The sequence below is a fragment of the Larus michahellis genome, chromosome 2, assembly GCF_964199755.1.
Source record: "Larus michahellis chromosome 2, bLarMic1.1, whole genome shotgun sequence".
Lineage (NCBI taxonomy): Eukaryota > Metazoa > Chordata > Aves > Charadriiformes > Laridae > Larus > Larus michahellis.
In genome coordinates this window covers 123268930-123289702 of record NC_133897.1, presented here as the reverse complement: position 1 = coordinate 123289702, position 20773 = coordinate 123268930, and the positions used below count along the sequence as shown (strand labels likewise).

Genomic DNA, 20773 nt, shown 5'->3' with positions numbered 1-20773 from the left:
AAATGGTTGATCCAGAGATTACTAGCCTGAAATCCAGAGATGCGGCCAAATCTTCTACTAAAGAGCAAAACAGGACTGTTTTGCACCATGCTGCAGTATTTTTTAAAGGACTGTATTAATTTTTCAATAGCTCAGAGTCTGTCTCTGATGCTCCACTTAACAGTAGGTGACAATGATGATGCAGAGTTGCTACAGGAACAATATAATCTGAGCATCATTTGAAACCCCTAAATGGAAAGACTAAGGCAAAAAATAGAAAGGCAAGGAAACAAAACCAAATTTTATGGATAGAAATAGTGAAGTTCTGCAGATTTCTGTCGTCCTATCTCCTCTCTTGCTTTACTCTGCTTGCTCTCCTTGGTAGTACCCAGTGGAGCTCCTTACCTTCAGCAGTTTCATGAGGCCTTCTAACTGAACCATAAGCTCCCTTCGGCTTTCCTGGAGAGCAGACATCCTCTGTTCCAGCTCATCCTTCCGCTGTCTGAGAAACAAGCAGATCCGATCAGAGCTTACCCCTCACAGTGTCAGCAGCTTTTAACGGCATCAGTTCCCCAGCCTATGAGGTACATGCCTACAGACCACAGGAAAGCAAACATGCTGCATGAATTCAGTACAGTGCTTAGAAACGGGGCTACATGAAAGCTAGGGAGTTACCTCATACTGAGAACATTCATGGGACAGAATACAGTGATTAGGAAAAAGACAGACACTGACAGAGATCCTTCTCCAATGAACAAATGAGGTTCAAACAAATTTGTGTTATACTCCCTTGTGGGAATGCCTGTCAGTTTTTGTCTTTGGATCCCTCTAGTCAATAACCTCAACTAGCCGACAGGAGAAATTAAAGCCATGCCCTGAAGGACAGGAAATTACAGCAGGGGCGCTGAAGAAAGTGAGATATGAGAGAAGCTACGAGAGTTCCGAAATTCAGCCAGAAAACCACACCGATCTGCTTTTGTTGCTATTTTTTTCTGGAAGCAAGAGTAAGGCTATCACATAGTAGAGATATAACTGCTTGAAAATAGCCCTTTGGAGTCAGAGTCCAGCGCTGGTCCTATGGCGGTGTGAACGCTGAGCCACTCCAAGTGCGACAGCCAGTTTGTGCCCACATAAACGGGAAGAGCTTTGATTCTGCACAGCTCCGCTGCACAGGACGGGGGTTCAACCACTAAATCGAGTGAGAGGTCCCTACATACATACAAAATAAAATTGTTGCCTCCTGGAAGCTATGACGTAATTAACAACATTACTGTTGAAAAACATACATATTAGGTATATTTTATACACTACTGCGTTGCAAATAACATAAAACCACTATGTCATTAGCCCTGTATTACCTACAAAATATGACAATGTAATCCTAAATGGAAAAGCACCAGAACCAATAAGACTAATTACATTTCCTATATTTTGGGAAATATGAAACCCTGATTTTGAGCCTTCTCTGTAAGTGAGCAGTTACTGATAAAAGCAACACTGATTTCTACAGGATTGCTCATGCGTGCTATCTCTCACCTATATAATAGGATCATACAGTAACACTGCCAGGTTGCATCTACTCTTCTGGAGGATTAATCTACTTTCTGCTACAAATTGCCTGGCTTTTCTTTTCTAGGCATGTAATGGTTGGAAATGCTATGAACTGGACAAAGGCAACTGAGTTTAAGAAACCGCTAATAAAAATAAGATACCCTGTCCATGTAATTCCAAGTGGCAGGTCCTAGCACAGACCTCTGCTGGGTTTTAGATTCATTCAGTGGGGAGAGAGGATCTAAGCAGCGTGCAACGCACAGATCGCTCCTCCGACTTTTTTCTCCCGCTGTACTCCAAAGCAAGTTCAAGTAATGGGCTTTCCAACCTGCCTCCAAGACAGCACTGGTGATGTGAAGGAACGCCGTGTTCAGAACCTCATATTTCAGTGAGTTTGCAGCGCTACAGCAGATAGTGAAAGATGCTGGGACAGGTACCCACAACGTAATTTACAGATTCCAGCATTTCTTACTATTATATGAACTAAATTGCCCTACTGCTCTAATTGTTTCAAGCCCCAAAAATCTGTGGGGTAACAGTCGTAAATCAGTGCTGCTGTTCTGAGTCCTGCGGTTTTACACATGGTAAGAACAGCCTCGTGACATCCTAAATGTCTAGGAATTTGAGGCGGTGTCGAAGTTCCACAGTAAATCAAAAGCCAATCTCTTGCCTTTCAAATGGTGAGCACTTTAGAAGGTATGCAAAGCAGTACAGAACCATAGATTAAAAATTATTTTCTGACTCTGACACTGCATATTAAATCAGAAAAGATACCGTAATTGAGCAACTCGGCATCACTGCCCTAGGGACATCCCATGTCAGGAAATTCAAATAAGGATATTATGCGTTTAATATGTGTAGCAAAATTGAAAAGAGGGAAAAATTAAGTAGTCAGTCTGCTAACACTGCACAATAATTCGATTTTTTTTTAAGGATAATTAATTTTACTTGTCAACTACATAGAAAGCTAATCTCCTAAACCTGCTTAAAATAGACTTTAGGCTTGATGCACAGGAGCTACATTATTGGTATATTTTATGCAGTGTACACATTTTCATCACAGTCAGTTTTGTATGTCTCACAGAATGTCACTTGCCTGTAGATATCTAGAAGTAATTACATACTAAAATCACTCATAGAAATGAAGAAGCTAATTTGTCTTCAGATTGGAAAGCAAATGTAATTATTTGTGAAACAAAAATATTTTAGTGTGGAAAACTCCATAATAAGACCATACAGTATTTGTAAACTAAAAATTTAGCACAATTTCTATAGTAATTTCCTTTGGTCATGAACCAGACCACTAAAATATTACTTGTGTGACGAGCGGCTAAGTGGCCAAAAATATTCTTTAGTCTTCTCACGAGAGAACTGCTCTACGGTGGAAGGGATGAAATTTAATTCAGCATTGTTTCACTAGAAAGAAAGTGTTTACATGAAGTGAATTGAATATTTCTTATTGAATTCTCTGTCTGGCTCTCACAACACGAACTTCAGGACTTGCAGGCAGCCTACAGATCTGAGCCAATGCCAATTGCTCTTCTTCAATGTGATACACATGACAATTAGTAAATCCATGTAGAGTATCCTAATTAACTTGCAGACACATCCATATCAATGTTTTTAGCTTGGTGGGATAATTGGAGAAATGACCCTCTAAATCTTCAGCTGCTGCAGAGGACATTACTCCTCACTCCCCATGTGACAAGGAGGATCGTTCTGCAGCCTGGTTTTGCAGGCTGAAGAGAACTGACCTCTCCTTGCAGTTCAACACATCAGGGCGGGGGGTGGAATTTCCAAAAATTAACTTCTAATTCTGGCTGTATTTTCATGTAGCTCTGCATTTACTTTAGCATAAACAAGAAGTCTTTGTAGAAGCATTTGTTCTGACAGAACGACGTTTTTCCCCATATAATTAATGGCATTTGGACAGGGCTGTGGGGACCTATTCCAAATGACCTAAGGGCCTAACTCTGCAAAGACTAATGCACATGCTTCATTTAATGTAGATGAGTAATATGTGAGATTCCTCATGCATACTGTTTAAAGCATAAGCTTAATTACTTTTAGGACTACAGCCTGCACTGAAAATGGAGAAAAAAATACACATTGCGCTATTTACTCAAAAAGCCCCTAGACCCGTAAGCCAGGCTTATCTCTTATTTCTTCTGTCATTGAGAATGACTCGCGGGCCCCAGTCATCGCCGGAGGTTTTACTGCTGCGGACTTACCTCAGGAGCCGGAGCTCTGCAAGGAGAGTAGGATTTTGTTGTGCCTTCTCCGGTGTGGGCTGAGAGGCTTGCTCATGTTCAAGTCGCAGCCTCTGGATCTCCTGTAGGATTTCTCTTGGGGAGGAGAATAAGCAGAAGACCACAAGTCAGTAATTTACCACAAAACCAGCTCACTGGACATTGCAAGGGGAGAAAAACTGTGACTGCATGTAGCTCTTCATCAATGTGGATACAATGACCGGGCTCCAACCAACAACAGAAGCCCTCAACACTGGGACAGATCTCTGGACATTTTTTAAATAAACATTTAGGATTTCATCACGAAGTGAAATATTTCTTCAAGACCCCCAAAAATCAGAGTCAGACGTGAAATAGCAATATACTTAAGTTGCTCTCTTCTATTTATTCCCCATGAACATTTCAAGCATCACATGAACTTCACAAAAACTAACATAATATCTGGCCCCTCTTGAATATCAGAGGAAATATTTTGCACTTAAGAAAATACTTTTAGTGTAAGTAGAGATCTGAGAGAGGTCAACAATACATGGAGGAGCCCTGTAATAGGACTTGTTATGGCTGGCTTGCCAGCCCTGGAGCGCTGTCAAAAGGCTAATAGAAAGCTCCGCAGCAGAAGGTTGAAACCTTTGTGGAATTTTTCTCTTCTTCCCAACGTGCTGGATAGCAGACAGTCAGGAGGCAGCCTCAAACTACGAAAGACAAATCGAGACTGGAGTTGGTGGCTCATTACACGGCGACAGAAGGCAGTGCAGAGTTTGGGAGAGGAAACCATCTGGTCTGGGCTGGCCTCTGTTTTACGGTCCGGCAGTAAAAGCAGAGCTCTGCTGCCATACATTTCATGGCATCAGGCAAGTCTGACACCCAGGGCCAGACCCTCTGCTGCTAACAAACGGGCATCGCTCCTTTTTGGGGCCGGCTGGCCTATTTCTTCTGGACACCCTTTCTCGGTCTCAGTTACATCCATACCTAGTGTCTCATTTATCAGCAGCCTAACTTGCTGCTAACCTTTCTGCAGACCCTTCCCAGGCAGACTGTGTTCTGGAGAGCTTTAATCATCTTTTTCACAAATAAAAGCAGGAGAGCATAACATTACCAGTGTGACTGATCCTTTTATCATTCTGTTTTATAGTGCTACAGAGGATCCAGCTCAAAGTTAATCTGGTTTTGAAACAGGATAGGGTTTTTTTTTAACTCTTAACAAACAGCAGCTGCAAACAGTAAAGTGTCAAGGATTATTTCATGCCATTGAACAGTACATTCATTAAAACACAAGGTGGCTGTGGATTTTAAAGCCTTTGTCATATTCTGCAGACCTTTTTGTGCCCTATGCTTTTTGTAGAGTGAGGTGTATGCGCATGTATGAGCACACTGCACAGAAGTAGGTGGTAAAAAATGTTAGGAAACAAAGAAACATACACAATATATGGGACTGAACAAAACCAGGTACTCGGGGATGCTTACCGGTTTTTATTTTCAAGCTCTGCAATCAGCTGCCTTTGTTGCTTGTTTGCATCAATGGTGAAGGAGATATCTGATGCCCCTCTCTGCTGACCCTGCTGCTGTTGCAAAAAAAGAGAAGGCTGTGTTGAAGGAGGAATAGCCAGCATGCATCTATGTGTTCAACACAGATCTGTTCTGTGAAATCTGCTTACAGAAAATGCAGCACGCTAATGCCTACGCTAAAAAAAGAGCATCCATGTTGTGCTCGTACCAGTATGGCTCCATTGCTAGTAAAAGCAGGGTAAGTGCTAGAGTAAATAAGACTCAGTGTTTACCATCCTGTCATTCATTGCTTCAAGGAGCTTCCTCTGAACCCGTTGCAAAAGGCAATGGCACTGCTGCAGGCAGTTGCTGTAATATGGCTCTTAATTTCAATACTACAGACAAGAGGAATACACTGAAGCAAAAAACAGCGTTCCTCTCCAAAAAGAGGAGTATGTGTTTCCAGTGCGGTGATGCTTCCTTCTTTTGAAAGTACGGTTTTATTTTCAGTCTGAAAGCTGTACTCAGCTTTCAGTCTGGCTGTGTGGTCCATTTGGCCACATTTTCCTATATACTTCGACAATATGTCAGGAAAGCTCTCGTTTTCCTCAATGAAATTGAGTGGTAATTAAACTATTTCTCACAAAAGTAGGCAGTGCTCACTACAGCTTCAAAGGACTATGCTCTTTTTACCATCTTCATCATCAAAAACCAAATACTGGGTTGTTTGTTCACACTCCTGTATTTCAGTATTGTATCAAAGACAATGCAGAGCAAGACATTTAAAGTTTCACAGCTATTAAAGATACTCAGTTATTTCTAACTCCAACCTGAAAGAATCAGACATTAAAAAATACTCTGCCGGGTTACCGCTGTGATCTGAGTGTTTCTCACCATAAGAGCCCTGTGAAATGCAAACTCTGGAGCCCAATTTTATGTGATACCAGGCACCCCCTCCTCCAGGAGGTGGCACCTTGCAGGCGCGGACACTCAGAAAGGATGAAGATACATCTCAGTCCTAACCTTTGTTAGCACTTGGGGAAACAGTACGTTATGCCTGCAACCATTTACCTTTTTTTCTGCTATTTTCCCATTGTTAACACTGCAACCATAGGGAAACAGAGGAGTGCATAAAGAAGAAGAACAGATACACGCTGGTGGATGTCACGACTGATACAGAGGGAACCAGGATCTTTATCCGGAATGCCCAGTGTTATTAATACATTTCATCCCTTAAAAAACAGAATGACCATTAGCAAAGCTTTAAAAATTTCTACTGTGCTCCTAATGTGGTGCCACTCTTGTGCTTGGAAAGATTTCTGTAAACAGAAACCTCTTTTCCTTATGTCTCTCTTGTTCAAAGAGCACAGGTGGATGGCAATGACAAATTCAGTATTTTCCTCCAAACCAGCTGTATTTAAAAGCTAAATATTGTTTCCTAAGTTTTCCCCCTTATCACAGACACATGTTATATACAACTGATTTCTACCAGTTTCTACCCAGAGATGTAATGGGAAATCCTGCTCCCATAAAGAATTAACGTCCTTCAGAAACAGGCCCATCACCTACAGGTTGTCTTAAATTAAAAAAAAATGTGTGTCGCCTCTGGAAGGGACTGATTTGGGCTGGGCTGGCAAACCAGAAGCACCCCTCTCTTTCCCCTACAGGTAGTGAGAAATCTTCCATGACAGACAGCTGCACGGGGCGGCAGATTCATCTCCGCCGCCTCCACTCCGGATGAATGTGTCACAGCGCTTTTACACGAAGAGCGGCGCCCGTTTATGCCCTTTCAATTGACCCCACAGTATAAATCTCAGCGTGAAAATATGCTTCCTGGCACTCTGGACCAGCTGCTTTTCACTTGACTGTCATTTATGGTCCCTTGTTCTATCAAACGTGCTGAGATGGATAAAAAGTAACTAGGTTGACCTTATTTGTGCCATTTAAGATTTTACATACTTTGATCAGGTTCCTGCTTCACTCTCTTATTCCTGTATATAGTTAGTGAGGTTTTAGCCTGTCATCACCTTCTATCTTGGGATACATAGAGCAGAATAATCATTGCTCTGAAATGAAAATGGGAGCCAGGGCTAATGCAGGGGGTCATTATGGTCATCCTGCTGAAGATCATTCTTTAAAATCCTCAGCACTTAGGGCCCTAGTGTCCGTGATATTTGAACTAAGGAGTAAAATGGATTCACCAGCCCATTTTTCCATGGCAGTAAATCATTAACCTTTAACCAAAGCTAGTCCAGACAATATTTTCTAGTCTTTTCCTTGAGTTCAAGATGTCAGATTCCCTTTGCTGTAATTGTTTAAATACCATTGCATTAGTATATAGATTAAATGCATTAGTATGTGGATTCTTCAGTTTAAATGGACCGCATAAAAGTGTTATTACTAAAGCATAACAACGTCTGATGAAAAGGATAGGGAAAAATAATCCATTAATCAGTAAGACTGTCAGATGTAATTTCCCAGATCTTGCCAAGCCCCTGGAACACGACAGAAGGAAAGTACCTTCCTTTAATTAAAACACTTACTGATGAAGAAGTTTCTGCTGCCAGCCTTGCTGCATACCTGGCGATCAGCTTATGCTCTTCATCCAGACGACTTGCGCTGTCGAGGACGCTGCTCAGGGTTGGAAGGGAAGGAGGGAAGATACGTTAATACACGGCAAAAAAGACCATTACTCTGTCATGCTGTCCACTCAGACACCCTCACTTACAGAATTTAGAAGCAAAATGTCACCAAATTAATAATGGCAGATGTTAATTGAGCAAAGGGGAAAAGTGGAAGGGTGATTTCCCTGGAAGGATAAGCTCTTGGGGCCAGGCAGCACCTTCCCTTAGGGGGAAACAGCAGCAGTCTGCAATCCCTGGCCAAGGCCATGCAAGATGCAACTCGCAGACTACTCTGTCCAAGGAGGGGTGGGAGGTGGTCAGGGCCACTAGTCAGCATTTGTTTTTACTTCATAGCTTTGTCATACCACCTAGAAGAGCGACTACTTTTTGGACAATGTACTAGTGGGAACCTCAGCATTTGCTGAGGTCAATTTTAGAAGCTTTGTCAGATTTGCAACAGAAAACACTATTTAGGACAGTTTTGCAGGGCACTTACCAAGGCCTCATGGAGCACATGATCTAGGAATTTATAATCAGACTCTTTCATACTTGGATTCTTGATAGTTAAGACTAAGATTTCAGAGAATCACACAATGTTGCACCACTGATCCCAGACTTGGACTGACTTTAACTTAGAGCCAACTCCTGCTGCCAGGATGCAGGAGACTACTAGCACCAACTATGAAGATCATGTGCTTTTGGTCTCCATAAAAATTACTCAGAAAGTGTAAGAACTTACTACAAATATGCTGAATTCCTTTGAAATACTGAAATTTATTACTTTCTTTTTTTCTAACAATATCAAAGGCAAATATTTCTCTCAGGTTAATCCCTTGCCCGTGGTCCTTATTTTAAACAGAGGCTATTATTTAGTCAGATGAGCAGGAAAAAGGTAATATAGTGAGAACTTTTGCTATTTCTAAATATCTAGAAGTTTGCAGAGAACCACCAAAACTAATAAACTGTCAAAAAATGAAATATGAAGAGGATTTAGCTGACCCTGGATAATCCTGTGATTTAGAAACCTACATCATGTTACTTTTAGTATATTTAAGAGAAAAAAAATGAAGCCCCTAAGAAGAGGCGAGAAGAACGCTTTGTTGTGTGGAATACAAGACAGCCTGCAGACTATCCCAGAGGGTAAGTCTGACCTCTTTTCTTCTTATGCCTTGGCAACTCCGGTGTTTTGGCTGAAGGGAGTCAGGCACACACCTCCCTACCCATGGGATCTCCAGGGCACGTGGCTGGTTGCTGGCAAATGAGCCTCGCGTTTCAAAAGAGTGCACAAAACAAGGGTTATTTGGGGCATGGACATCTTACTCTGATTTTTGCCAGAAATTATATCTTGAACTTGAAAAGTCCTCCAGACAAAAATGGCACTTGTGCAAAAAGTTCTGCTTTTGAAGAATCGGCATCTTTAAAAGGAAAAGGAAATATTTCTCAAAAAAATCCTCAGGGAGTCCCTACCCCAGGTACGTTGGGGAACAACAATGTGCATCTTATGTTTGAAAGATGAGTAGTGCTTGATATTCACTGATCATTAAACTAAAGCTGGGTGTCACGTGGATTTGTTATGGCTTGCTGAGGTAAGGGATAAGAGACAAACACCATCTTCCTCTCATTCTGACAATAACCTACGAGCCCACAAACATGCAGTTTAGAAAAACAGTAAGGCTATGAAAAGTCAGACCCAGAGGGGTTCGGTGTAAGCTAAGCTTGCACGGCAGACCGCACTTAAGACTTCTGGTGGCAGATGAACACTGAGATTTTGTTTTTTGGTTATGTTTAATTTATTTTGTTATATATATAGCTTAATTCTATGCGTACTCAGATTCTTGTGGGATAAGTGTTTTACTTTCTGAAAAGACCCAAGCTAAAGGTATTTTTCTAAATTTATGCAGTTCTGCTTCTTACGTACTCATGCCTACTGTCCTGACACGTTATCCAGAGAAAGAAAGGGGGAAGCAACTCTTACAGACACATAAAATCATGTGAACCAGGGTTACTTTCCAGGGTTACTTTCATGACACTGTATTTCATTTTTAATTTTTCCATAATGACTAAAACATCATATCCTAACAGATGGCTGTGAAAACAGCAATTTCTCCTTTTTACAGCAATGTGCAACCACATTATCTATCCTGGAAGAATAATGGATTATGGTTCCACTTGTTGGCATAACACAATCTGCAACGCAGTTCTGAGACGTGAGTTAACCCCTGAGACAATGTCTTTACTGAATGAACTAAGCCACTGCAACTTTTTGATTCTTACTTGCTATCTAATGTCTTTGATATATATTTATGTGTAGGTGGATGTCATAAAATAGATGTAACAGCATGTCAAATTTGGTCTATGAATGCCACAAATCACAGGCCCCAAAGCTTTGTAAATTAAATTTCAGTGTCTGAGATAAATTTAATTCTGGAATGTACCTATTCTGTGTGAACATTAAGCACAGAGGTATGCACAGCAGGATTAGCCTTGACTGCCAAGACTTTTATGGCTCAGAGTTCTGATGTGCCATAATTCACTTCTCTTTTACTTCAGCAACTTCACGGACAATGATGCAGTGAAATACACACAAGCTTTAAAACATTATGAATATGTGTGCAGAATTTGGGACCCTCGAGAGAATGATTCAGGCATCCCTTTGAAAGAAAACGAACATTTTGCATACAAATATCCGGCTGCTGATCCTACTTTTCTAAAAAAGTTAAACAATGGTTTTAATACTGCTTCTCCATTAGCGACTCTTTCTTTAAAGACTTTATAATTATTGGCAATACTCGGTCTGGTAGAATTATTATCATTCAGAGGTAGAGTGAATATACAATCTTGTTGCCTGTACAGCCGGACTTCTTTTTTAGGCTTTAGCTGAACCGTGTAATATCCCACAGTCTAAAGGAGATCCATAAAAAAAAAGGATCTCAAAACTCCAGGCAAAGGATGAAAAATATGATAGCCTGTGAACAGAGGAGTGACACTGGAGGATTTTTGCTTTTTCTCATGCTTTAAATGTGTCACATCAGCCTGTTCTGCAGTAGGGACCCGGCAACAAGGTGATATGGACGTCCCCTGATGGTCTCAAAATTATGTCACTGCTGGTTAGAAAAGCCTCAGAAATGCCAGTCCCTCATGAAATTTTTGCAATAGAGGTATCAGTGTGGTCTTCATGATACGCTCTTATTCTACAAACCTTCACTTAATAAATAATTTACGATAGAAAATACTGACAAATTAAAGGGTAGGTTTCTAAGCCTCAGGGTTAGAAGAATAATGTCCTAGCAACAGCCCAGCACATCTATTCTGAGGATTGTTTATCTCTGACACTTTGAAAAATTGCCCCGATGTTAAGGCACTTCAAACTGAGACACGTCATCTGAGCCCTTTGCTATTGTTATTTTGCCATTTACATTAGAATCACCAAGATTTTACCACCAAAATGTTAATACCACTAAGGTACGTCGGCATAATCACAAAAAGTAACTCTGTTCACGGGAGCCAAATGTCTATATGTTTCCTCTGCAATCGGTGTGTTTCAATTTTTTTCTTCTTTCAAGGGACGATTCAACTGGCTAGAGTTAGTTGTTGTGCACATCCCCTTAATAAACATTTTTTAAAATACCATAGAATGGCACTGCACTTTTATAGTACAGAAATATGACTCACCACAGTACTACACAGTATAACATAAAAAAATTAGAAAGTAACTTTCTATGGAAGAAAAATAACCTCCTACTTTATATAATATATTTTATCCTATTTTCTTCTGCACCTGAAAAGGAAAAGATTGAAATACGCAGAATTAATACTCAAAACTAGGTAATGTCTCTAACTTACATGAACAAAAAGGAAAACTATTTGTAGTTAAAAGTTCTTTTTTAGAATCAGACACTAAAGATGAACTAAATGACGATTAAACTAACCAAAATGACTGTCCAAGGGATACTTTTTCTACCCAAACAGTTACTATAAATAATGAATTAAGTCTTTCTCTTGTTTCTTAATTTGCTCTGGAGTACTGGATTCTAAAAAACCCTCAAGTAGCTTATTAGCCTGTGAGGGATGGAAAGGAAAACTTGTACTTCTAGTTGTGGTACCAAATAACTGCAGATGAAAAATAAAGATAAGCCGTGAAAACTAATTAAATTAATTAAAAAATCAAAATATAAATACTAGCTACACTTTAAACAGAAAAAAGGTGTACTGGGCTATATTGGACTGATCGTTACCTACTATAAATTAGCCTGTCAAAATATCTAAAAAGTCCCACCTCATTTTGTTTTGAAATGCTACTATATTGCTCTCAAGATAATTTTATATATTATGCTCACAAAGTTTTACTTAGACATGGAAGTCCAGCTACAATCATTCCTCTTTTCACCTTTGGCTGCCAGTAGGACTTCCAAATAGGTGATGGCACGTAAGGGTATGTACACATGGTATCTCCAGGCAGACACAGCAGCTCACCTGGCTGCCTGCAGCCTCCCCTAAACCAGAAGCTACCTGATTACGGCTAACTACATGCGTTACTCAATTTACCAAATCCTATTGAGCTGCAGGGTGAAGTAACTTGAACTCAGCACCATCCTAACACAGCTGTGTGGGTTTTGGGCAAACTGCACCCAGCCACTTTGGGGCATGGGCAGGAGGAGTTCACATTTCCTGCAGATGCCACCTCAGGCTATAGGAGATGCAGCAGTTGAGCCTCCCGCAGAGGCCTCGCCTCCCTCTCCTGGAAACTGTCTTCACACAGGACCTTCAAGGATGGCAACGTTCTGTTTGTTCTCCTTGTCTTGACCAAAATATAACCATTCACTTTTTCTACTACCAGTCTCATTGTTAGTAAAGCAAACAATGGCAATGCAGCATGGTTTGACACATGACTAAGACTGCTGTCCCTCTCAGTTACATTTCTGTCAAAATCTAATCAGTACCTTATATAAATAACTGAGATATTGTTTCTCGTTGAGGATGCTGTGACTGCACTGATTTAATACCAGTAATTAGATGTTATGTACAATGCTTTGCATTGGTTATTTAAACAATTAAGGCCTTTATCAGTCACTCTCCATTCATCCCTCAAAAACATTAAATTTGAAGGATGTTATGGCACACAATTTCTATACGCATATTTGGATACAAATGTACCATGACTTGGTGAGGTTGGCTCAAAAGCTTGAAGGAACAGGTTGGAATATACTGAATAAAATTTAGAGGATGAAGATTTTAAACATGAGGCTAGGCACTCACAGGGGATTCAACTGGTGGCCCTCACTGAAGCTAAATCAATCATAGACATGGCATCCAAAACACCATGTCTGGCAAACCAGCCAATACCAAAAATTACTCTAACCCATGTTCATTCTTTGCTTGCCTCTTGAACAACAGTATCAAGTCAGTCACTTGTGGCAGGCAGGGCCACATTTCCTTCTCCCTGTCAAACGAGACCGAATGGTAGCATGCTCCTGTCCTCAATCGTGGATGGGCAATGACTGGTCTACACACATGCCCCCAACAGCTTGTTGTCACAGCCACGGTGTATATATGACTCAGTAAGTCTGCTTCCTGGAAGTCCTTCTCCAGGAATGAAACTCCCCTTCAAAACATTTTTGTTTTGAAGAAATGGTTTTCATTTTCCTCACTAAAACCTAGTTTGCCTTTTTTTTCCCCACTGGCACATTCCAGTGAGCTACAGAGTAGAGAAGCAGATCCAGAACAACAGAAGGGCAGACTTTTTTCCCCACTGGGCATGGCAAATTACTCCTATTTTCAACTGAAGTTCAAATGAAGTTCCTTGTTGCCTTCTACATATAAGAGTAAATGGAGAGTTTCTCCTAACCTGGGAAATGTTCTGCAATAGCAGTACAAGAAACAGAAGGGTTCATTAGGTTAGAAGGTTTCAAAAGAAACCTCATGCGCATAGTTTTGTTGGAAACGCTGTACAGTCTTCTGTTCAGTGCCACGTTTTCTAGGGCTACGTACTACACTGCTCACCACCTTGCTGGTACAGGGCTGCAAAGTCTAGAGTTTTGTTGCACTTGGAGAGGCGAGCCAGCATTTCTCCTCCCTGGGATGGCCTGCTGCAATGCCACCATCCACAAGTGCTGGGACAGCAGGTGGGTTTAGTAGACAAAGCTCTGTGTTCATTCCAGCATAAACTATGTTCAAGACATACTTGAGTCTGAACAAAAGATAAGGGCAAATTTATATACAAGATTCAAACAATGCAGAAATCAGGCAGATTTAAAAACAATGCCTGACATACATAAAAATTGAAATTAACTCCTTCCTTCACCAGGCTAATAAGTAAATTCCTATTATTATTATTATTATCATTGTTTACATACTATTACCACTTCTTACTTTCAAGGTAAGTTGAAGCTACAAATTATATATCACCTCAAAAATCATTACCTTGAAAACACGGACTTGTTGGTCATCGTTGTATGAAGATTTCTGTACTGTCACCAAGTCCTGCACTGACTAGTGTCCCAACGGTATCCCAAAGCATGGTATCCCAAATCAATTTGTATAACCATTCTTAACCGAGCAATTACTTGCAATACTTGCTACTTAGCATCACTAGAGAGAATAACAGCAATTTTGCCCCAATCCACCGACTTTGGGAGGACATACCCTGTATTCACAACGCATTCCCTTTAGGTTAGTGCTCATAAAGAGCTGCTTCAACTTGTAGCCAGGAGGAGAGAGTGAGAGCATTTGGCCGACCAACGTTCCCTTTCCTGGGTTCCCCAAAGGTGCCAAACCTGCACTAACCGTGCGGGGTTGCTCTGCAGCATGTTGACATACAACCCGATGAGTACATGTTCATCGGCCAGCCTGTCTGCAACATCGAGGCTGTACTGTAACCTGAAACGGGGTCGGAGGGAGAGAGGGTGCAGTCCAGACAGACAGAGGGAAATAAACAGAGAAAGCAGGAGCAAGTGAGACTGTGAAATGGGAATTTAGGAACGAATACTTAAGTGTTCTTAGGAAAAAAAAAAACAAACTCCAGAAGTTATTGTGTTATTATTGTAATTTATATGTTAAGTATTTAATGGCTTAAGATGGTAAGAATCCCACTCGATTACAGAGCCAGCCCCAAAAATCAGTGAGATGCCAGATCAGGCCATGGACTGGAGCTGTACAGTACCATTTACTTCAAAATACACCAGATTGTGAGGTCGGCACTATTGGCCTTAATATACTATGTATTGCATATATACATTAAACATACATATGTTACACACATGATTAATGTACTGAAATCACAAATTGGATTTGTTCAGAAGTGTCTGATCAAGACCTCACACATCCAGTTGTAGATAATACATATTTAAACATGCCCAACTTAGCTCACTGGGTTAATTGGTTATCACAGTTTTCTTAGGAAAGATGTTTATAGAATATATTAAAAGCAAGAGGAATAGAGGAAAAGGTTTCGGTTTAGCTGTATTAGTGAAAGCTATGAACATACTCTCTCTTTAACTTACCCTTTGCCTTTCAAGAAAGCTGGAGCAGCCCTAGCCAGCAGTTTGCTCTGTTCTACTTCTGTATTCTTGGAAGGAGAGCTAGTTAATAAGACAGGAAAACTAAGAAGAGGGTAAACAGTGATGACGTCTGAAATTCATTACAGAACAGAGTTTGGAGAAACTCATTCAAGTGCCCTGGACTGAATAAAATGACAATAGAAGCTTTAAGGAAATTTTAAAAAACTTCAGGAAACACAAAGTCAGGAATTAGAGTTTTCCCTCCCATTCTCCAATAGCAAACTATAACGCCTTCACTACAGAAAAAACAAAATGTGCTTCTCTCACAAATGGAGAGCTGAAGGCCTGTGTAGTTTCCAGGTGGAGTCCATGATAAACATCATCTTAAACACAGCTTTCAAACTGGGATAGCTTCACCATAACAGCTAAATTGCCTTTCTCTACATTTGCCATGAGATAGTTTCAATAATCTATGGAAATGTGCTTATTTAGATCCAGTGATGGCACGCACCAATTTGATTTCAGAAGTACTGTTCTTCCGCTGTTTTAAAAAAATATATAGTTCATCAAACCCATTTTCCCCCCCAATTACAGTATTTAATGGATTGCAGTAACTGCATCTTTCCCAATGCTAAAATACCCGTGTCAGTAAGATAACACTGGCTAAAAATGCAGAGATTGAAATATTAGTTTTTCTTTCATGCTGCAGCATTTGTGGTTTAAAAAACAACAAAGTGAAACAAAAACATATTTTACTTTCTTCTTTTTAAAAATTATTCGCCTTTATTTTTTGGTTTGGCTACTGATACTGTTAATGCCTTTGATGGAAAGACATGGGTGTGAGTGCGCATGCGCCTGCGCATCCCGGGCAGGGGGTGTGTGTATAGGCAGATGCACATGATAAATCTGAGCAGATGTGGATCTGATGGACTGAAGATCAAAACCTTTAATATTGGGACAAAGAAAGTGTTCAGTAAGACAAGGTGTGTGCCATTCCCCTCCTTTTGGGAGGTGAAAGTTGGTAGCGGGGTTCTGAAAAGGATGGTACCGAAGGGTGTCATAAGAACCCAAGCCCTATTGGTTTCTAATGAATCTGGAAGATAGCTGAATGAAATGCTGTACTGCACATCAAGGAAAAATGCTTGCTTCACGTTTCTATGCCCATCAGCACGCTACTTATGTATGTTGTACTTTCACTGAAGTGATATCCATGCAGATAAACATGCTCCATGCCATCTAGAAGGATACATTTTTCACCCATGTTTTCTTTCCAGTTACAGAAGGAAAACGCGTTCAAGGGGTACAGGGTGTGCCATTTCAGCCCAAAATACAGCTTTTGGGTCTTAAAGATACGTATGTTGCCACAGTGAGAGACCAAAGACCCCAGGGCAGGTTTTTTATTTGCTTTCTAACAGTGCAGTGTGATGACCCCTCTGCCAACCATAAGTTCTCTCCTATTCTCCAGAAGCGACATAGGGTGGAGGGACAGGCAAGCAAACGTCACTCATTGGGCAACTGATATCATGTCTATCCATGTCCATTTCCTTCTTAGTTGATTAAGCAAACTTAAATTGTGCAAACTCTTCTTATGAGTTGTTTTCTAAGCTTTTCTGATGTTTGTGTGTCTCCTCTGGACTCTGTCAGGATGGTTAGCATATTTGTCCCTGTGCTGTTGCCCTACACTGGGTGCAAACCTCCAAGCAGATGTCTCCTCCTCCAGGGAACGAGTTTTAGTGGCTTTCCACATGATGCCCCAGGGTCAGATGCAATCTACAATTGTATTGCTGACTTCAATTAGTTTGTGGTTCACTGCAACTGCCAGGTCCTCTGTTAAAATATTTCTGTCCATCCAATTATGCTCCATCTTTTATTTCATTATTTGCTTCCTTGATACAGCACTTTTCACTTACAATTACTGAGTTTCCTCTAACGGATTTCAGATCATTTGGACATCAATTACTACCATTGCAACTGAGCTCCAAGCATTCCTTCCCGTAACTATTTCAACCTTTGCACCATCTACAAATTGCATACACTCAGTCTGTTGCTCCCACTAGGTCATTACAAGAAACAGTGCATAGTGTCTGACTTAGGATAGCCTTCAAGAATCCCAGCTGATATGTCCTCCTAGAACAACAGAAAACTTTTGAAAATGCAATTACCGATTTTCAATGTTGCTCTTATACTAATTTCCCCATGTTCATATTTCCTTTGGGTACCTCTGTGTCACCTGGGACTATGTCAAAAGTCCTTTTAAGGTCAACCTGTATCATATCTGCTGCTTCTTTTTTATCCACTGGACCAGTTATCCTGTCAATGAAATAAATTAGTTTGGGTTGACATAATTTTTTCGTGACAAATCCATGCTGGTTATTTCTCATTGGTTTATTATCCTCCAGGTGCTTACTAATTCTTTCATAATTTCAGTATCTTTGGATACCAAGGTTAAACTGTCTCTTGTATAAACTCTTCTATCTTTGTCCCTGTTTCTGACTTCAACCTTCCTTCATTTGGAAGGGCTGACATTTGTCCTTCTTGTTCTTCCACATCTTCCTACATCCTCCACATCTTCCCCAAAATACAGTTCATACTTCAGAGATTGTTTTGGTCACAGTGAGTTTTTCTGTAACATAGATTTTAAAGATATACCCCTGCTAAAATGGAACATTTTGTAAAATGCTGAAGTATGCTTCCCCATCTAAATTAAGAGACAAAACCTCCAACTCTGAGCAGATATCTACAAAGACGCAGACCTAACGATATTGGTGTGTTATACTCTCTTTAGTGTCTACCTGGCTACTAAACAGTAAGACATACAAAGCTTTCCTTTACCAGGCAGAATATTGCCCATGAAATAATGATTCTCATCTTGTTCTGAAAACAACATGCAGTTCAAATATACCACACTTAGAGATAGAAACACGGACAACAGCAGTGGCAACCAGTATGTTTTGCTCCAAGGCTAGTTGTTATCCAGAAATTTGGCCTAATTTCTTGCTATGCCCAGGCAGAACATCCAATTCTTTTTAGCTTTTATGTGGAATTCAAAAAAGGCACCAGCTACTCTGACTCAGCATTAAATAAGACTCAATTTCTCCTTGGCTTTGGGCATTTAATACCATCACGCATTCCATCTGCCTACCACAGAATTGCCAAGTAATTTCAAGTTCATCAGAATGTGCTGCATCACTCCATTTATTCCAGTTTATTACTTCTTCAGAAGAACTAAATGTATTATCTGTGAGGGGGGGAGGGCTGAGAAAAATGCAACAAAACCCATTCTGTTTCATCTCATCCCACCGTAGCTCTATAATTCGATAGCTTAAAGACGTCATTTATAGAGAAAGCGATGGTATCCATTACTATGGTAGCTATGTACTTTAAGGCAGCACTGACAGACTGCAGCTGGGGAACAAAAGATTCCAAATAAGGAAGAAAACATTAATTCAGGGTATGGAGTTATTCCTCTTGACTGGACAGAAGTTTCTATAATGCTCAATTTACCTGTTTTGACATAACACATTCAATTCATTGGGTTTGCAAGGGCGTTACTGACTCTGCAGCAATATTCCCTTGTTCTGCTGCCCTCTAGGTAATCAGAGATCACAAAACCAAATGGGAGATTAAAAACTGAATATTAGCTACAGTGAAAAAATTACAGGATTTGTGGTTTTAATCACACATTAGCTGTCATTGCAGCAAATGACTGTGATTTGGTATTTGGGAGAAGACCACAGATTTTTTGTTTCTTTTCTAAGTGCTTTAAAGTTGTTCTTGAGCTGTACAGAGCACATTGCTGATCTCAATTTGCATGCTGTATGCGTTTAGAAGAAAGGTGCTTGTATTTTTATGCCAACCTCCTAATGAAAGCTCTCTTATGGAGATGGTGGCCCAAACTAAGCAAAGCAATCAGAGAAATTTTAAAGGGATTTTTGATTCTGAAGTGGCTTAAAGAAACTAAGAAGCACCTCAGGGAAAGCCTGACTCTGACCTCCTTTGAGCTTTGTAATAATTGCATACACACCCAAAATGGGTGCTTTAGAGGCAATTACACTGCAAAGAACATATAAAGTTCAATCTCCTTGCAGTTGTTCCTCACAATTTGTCATTGTATTTACTAGTTATCAAAGATCTTTCCTCTAATAAGATTCTTCTCCTTCCCAGTTCATTTCCCTTTCTTGCCCATGAATCCAGAAATGAAGACGATATTGTGCTGAACTTATGAGACCATATCCATTTCCAGCAGCAGAATGACTCGCTGTGCTGAATTCAGCATTTCCAGCTACAAGGAGAAACTGGTTGCGAATGGTAATGTTTTTGTATGAACACAACTAGCTGAAATAAATACCACAGTAATGCTACAAATGACAGTCTGTGCCAAGTCTCCTTTGCATAAACATTCTAATTACATAAAAACTTTCTTTAAAGCTATCTGAAACCTCTGGACTAGACTGCAACACAAATTAAAGTAACCGTTAAGTTATCTGCAGTGAAAACGCAGCCAGCAGAGCTTTCAGCATTGATTACGTTCAGCCAGAAATTTCACCCTGAGTTTGTACAATTTTTGTTATTATATAAGTCATGTAGCATTTAATATAAAATCATCACAATTGCAAACAGAGCTGCCATAGTCTGTTTCTCTGATGTACGAGAGGATGAGCTTCCACTAATGAGGCCTGATTTTCCCAGGGCAATAATAATAGTAAAACCTAAAAGAATGAATGAAGATACCATTATTAGTCTAATACAGATTGAAGAACTTGGCATTTAGCAGAAAAGTACCTTGGTCTCAGTACTTTCTTGCTGAATTATAGCTAATACTCATGGCTTAATGAAAAAAGAAAAAAAGAAAGGTCATTAGACTCCACAGTAAAAAAAAAAAGCAGGGGGGGAAACTGTTCTTATCCAACTACATATTTCTTTTATGCAGAATGAAACAGGCTCTTCCTTTAGGTCACTAAGATGAGAGGGAATGCTGGAAAAAGGGTGCAGCAACCAAGGCATCAGTCCAAATCCAACGCTTACTATGTAAACGGGAACTCTTCATTAGCCTCAGTAGGATTTAGATCCACCTTTTCTGTGGTCATTTTGAAAAGCAAAGCAAAGGGGTCTGGGAAAGGTTATTGGGAAGTGGCACTAACTGCAGAACAGTAACCACCAGCAGCGAGAGCTGTAGAAGAGGAGGAGGAGGCTGGCTGTGAGACCTGGAGTCATTTCCAGGCTCTTGTGTGAGTCTCTCTCGTTCCTCAGTCAAGAACACGTCAGGCAAGTCATACGCTGACGATGAAACCATAATGGTGTATTATTTTTGGTTTTCAAAAACAGTGTTTCCAACTTCCTCTAAATACATGAATATTAATCCTACATAAAAGGGTAAAATGAAAGATTT

General features: G+C 40.3%; 1 protein-coding gene across 39 annotated transcripts in view; it reads right to left on the bottom strand.

Annotated features, from left to right (window-relative positions):
* Positions 1–20773, bottom strand: part of DTNA (dystrobrevin alpha) — a 224159-nt gene that overhangs the window by 21470 nt on the left and 181916 nt on the right. For 17 of the 39 annotated variants that reach the window (XM_074576942.1, XM_074576955.1, XM_074576941.1 and 14 more), the window contains 6 exons: positions 15388–15465; positions 14672–14764; positions 7808–7895; positions 5244–5341; positions 3762–3875; positions 385–481 (listed from right to left, as the gene is read on the bottom strand). In XM_074576942.1, the coding sequence (XP_074433043.1) occupies positions 385–481; positions 3762–3875; positions 5244–5341; positions 7808–7895; positions 14672–14764; positions 15388–15465 (568 nt within the window). Of the gene's footprint in view, positions 1–384; positions 482–3761; positions 3876–5243; positions 5342–7807; positions 7896–14671; positions 14765–15387; positions 15466–18564; positions 20094–20773 lie in introns of those variants that run through there. The other 22 variants (XM_074576969.1, XM_074576972.1, XM_074576973.1 and 19 more) reach the window with 6 other exon arrangements.